The 8,909-nt window shown below is 49.8% G+C and overlaps 1 protein-coding gene across 1 annotated transcript; it reads right to left on the bottom strand.

Annotated features, from left to right (window-relative positions):
- Positions 1-975: 975 nt before the first annotated feature.
- Positions 976-6,927, bottom strand: actr3 (ARP3 actin-related protein 3 homolog (yeast)). The gene is made up of 11 exons (XM_015396536.1): positions 6,840-6,927; positions 6,651-6,775; positions 6,383-6,493; positions 6,045-6,140; positions 5,844-5,951; positions 3,480-3,623; positions 3,041-3,214; positions 2,858-2,950; positions 2,661-2,786; positions 2,481-2,564; positions 976-1,403 (listed from the first exon to the last, which is right to left on the bottom strand). Exons 2-11 carry the CDS (start codon positions 6,723-6,725, stop codon positions 1,308-1,310), a joined length of 1,107 nt encoding a protein of 368 aa, XP_015252022.1. The 5' UTR covers positions 6,726-6,775; positions 6,840-6,927; the 3' UTR covers positions 976-1,307.
- Between the last annotated feature and the right edge of the window lie 1,982 nt (positions 6,928-8,909).

Here is an 8,909-nt window from a genome sequence, read left to right as displayed (position 1 = left end):
CTGAGATGACATGATGGGAATTGGAGCTATAGAAATAAACTGAATAGAACTGAAATGGATGGACGACCTGCAGAGGGTGATGGTCAGGAGGCCTCTAAACATAAATCATCAGTTCTCTTCAATCTTTTATATCATAATTATGCATCAGCTTTTTATCAGATTGTAAGTTAAAACAAACAGTTAATCATTTTGTTTTTGTAGATCTATATTTCTAAATTGTTAAAATGTTTTATTTTTGTATAACAAGTCGTTTAGTTCAATCATCATAAACAAATAAAACCTTCGTTCCGCTCGTTTGGTTCCAACCAGAAACCGGTGATTTGTGGGTCGGTCCGTTTCTGGAAGTGGACCAGAACTCAGGTGATTGGTCAGAACCGGGACAGAAGAACCGGCCCGGTCCAAACTCCTGTTATTTCACCTCTTTATACAGATCCAAACAGGTTAATAAATCAAACCTGGAACCAGAAAGTTCTGCTGGGTTCTGCTCAGAACAGCGGTCCAGTAGGCAGGGGAGCCCGCAGGACCCGGTTCTGTTCAGATCAGTCCTCCTGGAAACTACAGCTGCTGCTGGGTTCTGAGGATGAACAGAACCGGGTCCAAACAGAACCGCACCAGGTGACCCGGTCCAGATCCTATGAGGCATTTGTGGTTCTGTTGGAAATCAGAACCACAAACAGATCTGGTTCCGTTTCTCCTTGGATCCAGAGCAAAGGCTTCAGGGCCGGGTCCAACAGAACCGGGTCCAACAGAACCGGTCAGCGGTTCTGAAACAAGCTAACCCAGAACCAGAGGAGATGAGAATCAGATGGAGAGGTCCGAGGTTCTGGAGTCTGACCCGACCCGGTTCTGTGACGGGTCAGAGCGCTGAATGACCCAGCTTGGTCCTGTTCTAACTTGGTTTAATGGAACCTGAACCGGGTCAGAACCTCTGAATTTTATGACACAACAGAACCTGCAAAGTGAAGAACCAGAACCTCTTAGAAACGTGAAGCTTTTATTTGGCGCTGACAAACTTTAACTGTGAAAAACAACCATCAGAACCGAACCAACCCGTCTGGGTTCTGGTACCGGTTCCTGAAGAACCTGCAGTTCCACAGACATGAGCAGAAAGAAGCTGGAAAGAAATTCGACAACAAAAAGTTCTAACTGAACAGAACCTGAGTCCGGATCGATAAATATGTTCAGAAAGGTCCAACAGAACCAGGAGTTTCAGCTCGGAACCGTTTCCCTTATTAAAAAAACAACAGAACAGAAAGAGAAAGAAGTCCGGTCCGGTCCGGTCCCAGAACCCGCCCAGGCCCGCGGGTTCAGGACATGACTCCGAACACGGGGTTGTGGCGGCAGATGCTGGGTCCGATCTCCTCGTAGTCCTTCTTGGTGTGACAGACCTGGTAGAACTCGGGCTGGAGGGCAGAACAGAACCAGTTTAGTAGAACCGGGTTTTACTTCCAGCTCAGTGAGAAAAGTTCTGCTCCTGTTTGCTCCCCCTGCTGGTCGGCTGGTGGAAGCTCCAGGACCGGATCCCTCTGGGTCAGAAACTAAGAGAACCGCTGGTACCAGATCTGCTCGGGGCCCCGCCCCTTCTTATGACATCATCTTCGGGCACTTCCCTTGGTTTAAAGTTGGGTTGGTTTATTTTGGTTACTTGGGCAGGTTAAGGGGGTTACCTTTTTGGTTCTTGGGCCCGGTTGGCCCCGGGGTTACCCGGTTTTCCCCTTTTAGTTCTGCTCTTTCCTTTGTTTTGGTTCAGTTATCAATCAGGTCAAACTTTATCGGTCATTAGACACGCTAACGCTACAGATGCTACCGACTCGTGATGTTATCATCGTTGTCTTGTCGACCACACTGTTTTACATCATGTGGCAACGCTCAGCCAGTCAGTCAGCGTGACGTTACTGGCAGGAAGCTGATCTGTTGCTACATGGGACTCATAAATTCCCCAGAACTTTTAACGACCCGGTCCAAAGTGTTCTGCAGGAGCTCCTCCCACCGCAGACGGGTCCGGTTAGAGGGACGGCTCTGATTGGACGTCTGATGCTTCTGAGGGAGGAGGACAGGGTTCTGATCGGCGTCCCCGGCACCGGGCCCAGCGGATCAGTACCTGATTAACTGATCACTTCAAACGGGTCTGAATCAGGTCAGAAATGTCCAGAACCGCTCTGCGTTTAGCGCCCCCTAAAGGACCGGAGGCAGAAATCCTTCTTTAATTCAGTGAAATTAAAATGGAGTCCTTCTGTGACCTTTGTTAAAGTCTGATTATATTTCTAATGCAATAAACCCAAACCTGCTCAACCAGCCATGACCAGCAGGGGGAGACAAACACCAGCTGTTCATTAATCTGAACCAAACTAATCCTTTTATAATCCAGTCTGAGCAGCTGGGAAAGTTCTGATCCAGATTCCCAGAACAACATGGATCATACTGTTTGGGTTCTGAGGGCCCGGCTGCTCAGACAGAGGACCTGAAAGAAAGCGGCTTACAGTCGACGCCAGCATCGATCCTCCGAACCACACGGCGTATCTCTGCATGTGGTGGGTGACCACCTGCACGTCGATGGGTTTGGGCTGCAGGGAGAACAGAACAGAGCCGGATCAGAACCGACCTACCAGTGAGTGGCAGGACAGAGCACGGCGGTGGAGGAGTCATGATGTGGCTCTAACCTTGAGCTTCCCTCCGCTCAGCTCCTCGCTCAGCTTCAGCCGAGCGTCCACCGTCCTCTTCAGGTCTCTCTGCAGGCGCCGCCCGAAGTCCCGGAACATGGTGGAGCCTCCGGACAGAACCACGTTCTGAGGAAGGAGACACATCAGATTCCAGACCGGGTCACCCGGTACCGGTACCAGTAGAAACCAGGAGGTACCTTGTAGAGCGGCCGGCGGACGTCGATGGGACAGTTCTGGATGACCTCGTCCACCACCTCTGAGATGGGCTGGGTGAAGTCCGGGTTGGCGAACTGGGTTCAGGCAGGGAGACACACACAGTCAGAGGGTTCTGATGGTTCTGCTCGGTTCACCCGGACCCGGCCGGTTCCGCTCAGACTGACCTCTGGGTGGAAGAAGATCTCGGGCCCCAGGAAGCGCTCGTAGCCCACGTCGATGGTGAACTCCTTCTTGCTGATGGCGTTGATGCCGGTGTACTGCTTGATCCATTTGGACCCGTCCGTGTCGTACTTGTTGAACTCTTTGACCAGATCCGGACAGACGTAGCTGAAGCGTTCCTGTGGGGGGGGAGCAACAGGAACCATCAGAACCGGCAGGAGGCGGACCGTCCCTGTGCTTCCTCAACCCAAACTAAAACCAACGGCACCATCTGGTGTCCGTCTGCAGAGCAGCAGGTCTGGTTCTGGAAGTTCTACAGGAATCCTGGGAGGATCGCTTTGATCAGGGTCAGATGTTCTGAGACCAACTGGACCTGCAGCTGCTTCTACAGAGTTCTGACTAACTAATTATTATGGGACGCTCCGGGTTGAGGCAAGGACCCACCTTGACCGCCTTGGCCGTCTCCAGGGACTGCTCCGGGGGGATGCCCACCTCCCGCTCCCTGAGGAGCTGCTGGGTGAAGTAGGTGATGTCTCGTCCTGCGATGGGGATGTGCTTGATGCAGCTGCCGATCACGTAGCCTTCAGCCTGGACATGGAGGACAGACGGGACACGTCTTCAATCTTAACCTGGAGCCTCGTGTTCAAAGTTAAAACCTGCAGCATTCCTGCACAGCGCCGCGTGGTTGACGTACTGAACGTTTGTCAACCATCACATAACTGATGGATGAGCGTACGCCGGCATACTCGCCGCGTGTTTTCCTGTTCTAGCGTGCTTCACTGTACTATAAGATATCCGACGTATGCCAGCATTTTTTGCCAGATTTTTCCGGTCTAAATCCTTAAGGTGTGACAGGAGCTTGAAAATGTGCTGCAGAGATTCAAACTTTTCAATAAATCAATAAACGGTTTAACTAAAGCCGCTTTGATCCTGATTATTTTAACATCAAACCTGAACTGAAACACATTCAGCCATTGATGCAAACGTGACGGAGGGACAGAGGCTTTGGCTCAGCTGGACAACAGGAGGGGCTTCCAGCTGCGGCAGACGGGGGCCGCCATTTTTACCGTCCTTTGCAGAAGTTGCTTAAATGGAAATAAATTCAACAAATTATTTTATTTCAAATCTTACAGCAGTTTAAAGTTTTGCTGTATCGTCTATGGAGGATCTAGAGAGTCACTGAAAAAAGGAAACTTCTAACTTAACATTTAAATTAGGCAACTGGAAACCAGTTTGACCAGTAACAGCTGCTCCTCAGATGTAACCAGCTCTCCCATTGGTCATTTTGTTAACCAAAGCCTCTTTCCCACTGAAAATAACAGCTTTACGCGTGTTTTTCAAACATGGCCGACCCGCCAACAATCAGCATCTAAACCAGTTTTTCCTCCAGTGGGGAGATGGGTTTCACTGGTTTCCAGTGGCCTCAGGGAGCAGAGGGGTCACATAAGGTCAACGCAGCAGCTAAAGCAAAATGAAAATGTTTTTAGGGAAGCGATTAGATAAAACATTTTCAGATTCCAGTATTTTATAATCCATTAATATTAAATCTTTAATAATTCAATTTAAAATGTTAGAAAATGCTTTTAAATTTTAAATTACTGGAGTTTTTTTCTTCAGCAACCCTCTGGATCCTCCATAAACTTCCAGCTGACGCCTGAATGCGTCTGAGGTTCTGCTGATCAGGTAACATCAAATCAAACTTCCAGCACTGGCTGGAAATATGGCGACACCCTCCCGTACGGTGCTCTTATGGCAAGCCGCTTTGATCATATATATATTTCAGATGTCTCCAATGAATTTCTTCCCATCAAAAATTAACATTTCAGATATCTGAAATGTAATTCTTACTAAAACAAATGATGTCACGTTTCCCCATTCATGTGTGACATCACTCCCATCTAAAATAAACATCCCTGACGTCTAAAGATGCATTTCAGATCTCTGTTATTTAATTGTTACGTATATATTTCAATAGGTAAGTAATTTCGGCCCAATACACATGAATGAGAAACATGATGTCATTTTTTACTTTGAACATTTCAGATATTTAAAATGTTCATTTTGCAAAGGAACATTATTATTTGAGACGTCTGAAATATATATTGTCAAGCTAATAAATGTCAAAAAGGCCACATTAAATCTTTAAACATTTCTAGGTATTTAAAAGTTTATTCTTGCTAGTACAATAATATTTTTTGCATCCTGAAATTTAATTTTTGCTGGGAAAAAAGTAATTAAGGATATTATATTGTGCATTTCTGGCTAGTAGGAATGTAGTTTTGACCAGGAAGTATTTTAGAGATCAACAAATGGAACAATAGAGACGCCAGCGCTATGAATAAATGTCAAAACAGCCTGCCATACAGTCTAGGAGTGAGGAGGAAGTTCAGACGTTCTGACCTTCTGGAACGTGACTGATGGATTATCAGCTGGTTTAAGCCGGGGGGGGAGTGACCGTGTCTCTGTGTCGGTTCTAGCTCTAGCGACCAGGACGATCATTCTAGCGCCGTTAGCCTGTTAGCCTCATGGGGTCATATGGACAAACAGACTCATCGCCATGACGCCGAGCGCCGATAGATGGCACCGTTTGGACCCGGGTTCAACATCATAGAAGTCAATTAGCTGTTGGTCGCTAATTGACCCTCCCTGCTGATGAAGGCCGTTGCCATGGTTACTTAGACCCGCAATGGGAGCCTCCAGAGGTTTGCAGATGTTGCTCCAAACGGGCCCTGTTTTCCACCAAAGAACCGGTCCTGGATGGGAACCCTTCTGAGACCGGCTTGGTTCTGAAAGCGTCCAGGAACTCACCACGGGGATGACATGGGTCACACCGTCTCCGCTGTCGATGACGGTGCCAGTCAGCGTCCGTTCTCCGACCTGTCTGGACGTCCAGGACGCGGCCAGGGCCAGAACCGCCTGCAGAACCCCCCCACCACACAGAGAGAAAGAACATCATCAACCTCTGCAGGATGAGAAGCGGCTTGGTTCTGTCGGGTCCAAACGTCTCACCTGCACGGCGATGTAGAGCCCCGGGACGTTGAAGGACTCGAACATGATCTCAGCCGTGTACTCCCGGTTCTCCGGCGTGTTCAGAGGAGGTTCCGTCTGCAAACAGGAGACACAGTTACCAGAACCCACCCGGTTCTGCTCACAGTCTGAAACCATCAGGCTTCTGAGAACATGTCCAGATGTTTGCTGGCTTCATCAGAACCATCTCTGCTCCTTTCATTTTCTGTAGTAATCAGGTCGGAACCAGAAAAGGTCCAGATTCTGGGCTTGGAGGCATTGGTTCTGGTTCTAGCTGCTGGAGATGTTCTCAGGCCCGGTGCGGTCCGTAAGACGCCTACCAGCAGGAAGTAGTGGTCCTCCGGTTCGGCCCGCAGGTACTTGAAGATGACCTGCTCCATGAAGCGCTCCATCAGGTCCCAGTCCTCCACGATGCCATGGCGGATCGGCCACTAGAACAATCAGAACAGTTCCACCCGTCAGAACCGGAACCCGAGGATCAGGGAGAACCCAGAGGGAACTGCTCTGATCTGGACCCACTAAGGTCCGTGGGAGACCCAGCAGAACCGACTGAACCGGGTTCTGTAGGGTTCTAGGCCGCCGCCGTACCTTAGTGGAGTAGGACGGTTTGTCCACGGCTTCGTCCCCGATGTAGAAGTCCAGGTCGTCCACTCCCTTCATCATCCTCCTCTGGGCCTGGTCCCCCACCTTGGCCGACTCTTTGATGGCGATACCTGGGGAGGGGGCGGGGTTAGAGGCGGGGCCACTAGGGGGCGACCTGCTGCTGACCATACTCACATGACGGGACGATGAACTGCGGCTCCGTGTTTCCTGCGTAGCCCAGTTTGGTGTAGCTGTGGAGGAAGAGAGTTCAGGGGTCAGACGGNATCTCTGTTATTTAATTGTTACTGATATATTTCAATAGGTAAGTAATTTCTGATATCTGAAAGGCCCAAAACACATGAATGAGAAACATGATGTAATTTTTTACTTGGAACATTTCAGATATTTAAAATGTTCATTTTGCAAAGGAATATTATTATTTGAGACGTCTGAAATATATATAGTCAAGCTAATAAATGTCTAAAGGGCCACATTAAATCTTTAAACATTTCTAGGTATTTGAAAGTTTATTCTTGCTAGTACAATAATATTTTATGCGTCCTGAAATTTAATTTTTGCTGGAAAAAATGTAATTAAAGATATTAACGTATATTTCTGGTTAGTAGGAATGTAGTTTTGACCAGGAAGTATTTTAGAGATCAACAAATGGAACAATAGAGACGCCGACGCTATGAATAAATGTCAAAACGGCCTGCCATACAGTCTAGGAGTGAGGAGGAAGTTCAGATGTTCTGACCTTCTGAACATGATGACTGACGGATTATCAGCTGGTTTAATGGAGGGAAGCCGGGGGGGGGGGGGTGATCGCATGCTAGCGCCGTTAGCCTGTTAGCCTCATGGGGTCATATCGACAGACAGACTCATCGTCATGACGCCGAGACCGAGCAGCTGATAGACGGCACCGTGGACCGTCCCTGCTGATGAAGGCCGTTGCCATGGTTACTTAGAAACGGTCCCTGTTTTCAGTAGAAGAACCAGTCCTGGATGGGAACCCTTCTGAGACCGGCTTGGTTCTGAAAGCGTCCAGGAACTCACCACGGGGATGACATGGGTCACGCCGTCTCCGCTGTCGATGACGGTGCCAGTCAGCGTCCGTTCTCCGACCTGTCTGGACGTCCAGGACGCGGCCAGGGCCAGAACCGCCTGCAGAACCCCCCCACCACACAGAGAGAAAGAACATCATCAACCTCTGCAGGATGAGAAGCGGCTCGGTTCTGTCGGGTCCAAACGTCTCACCTGCACGGCGATGTAGAGCCCCGGGACGTTGAAGGACTCGAACATGATCTCAGCCGTGTACTCCCGGTTCTCCGGCGTGTTCAGAGGAGGTTCCGTCTGCAAACAGGAGACACAGTTACCAGAACCCACCCGGTTCTGCTCACAGTCTGAAACCATCAGGCTTCTGAGAACATGTCCAGATGTTTGCTGGCTTCATCAGAACCATCTCTGCTCCTTTCATTTTCTGTAGTAATCAGGTCGGAACCAGAAAAGGTCCAGATTCTGGGCTTGGAGGCATTGGTTCTGGTTCTAGCTGCTGGAGATGTTCTCAGGCCCGGTGCGGTCCGTAAGACGCCTACCAGCAGGAAGTAGTGGTCCTCCGGCTCGGCCCGCAGGTACTTGAAGATGACCTGCTCCATGAAGCGCTCCATCAGGTCCCAGTCCTCCACGATGCCATGGCGGATCGGCCACTAGAACAATCAGAACAGTTCCACCCGTCAGAACCGGAACCCGAGGATCAGGGAGAACCCAGAGGAAACTCCTCTGATCGTGACCCACTAAGGTCCGCAGGAGACCCAGCAGAACCGGGTTCTGTAGGGTTCTAGGCCGCCGCCGTACCTTAGTGGAGTAGGACGGTTTGTCCACGGCTTCGTCCCCGATGTAGAAGTCCAGGTCGTCCACTCCCTTCATCATCCTCCTCTGGGCCTGGTCCCCCACCTTGGCCGACTCTTTGATGGCGATACCTGGGGAGGGGGCGGGGTTAGAGGCGGGGCCACTAGGGGGCGACCTGCTGCTGACCATACTCACATGACGGGACGATGAACTGCGGCTCCGTGTTTCCTGCGTAGCCCAGTTTGGTGTAGCTGTGGAGGAAGAGAGTTCAGGGGTCAGACGGAGCGGTTCTGATCCAGATCCACTCAGAACTGATCCAGATCCGCTCAGGTCTGATCCAGATCCGCTCGGTTCTGATCCAGATCCGGTTAAACCCGGGTTTAACCGGAGACTAAGCCATTCTCAAGCACATATCAA

Source organism: Cyprinodon variegatus, unplaced genomic scaffold, assembly GCF_000732505.1.
Source record: "Cyprinodon variegatus isolate N-32 unplaced genomic scaffold, C_variegatus-1.0 Scaffold804, whole genome shotgun sequence".
Classification (NCBI taxonomy): Eukaryota; Metazoa; Chordata; class Actinopteri; order Cyprinodontiformes; family Cyprinodontidae; genus Cyprinodon; species Cyprinodon variegatus.
This window is presented reverse-complemented; position numbering and strand designations above follow the sequence as displayed.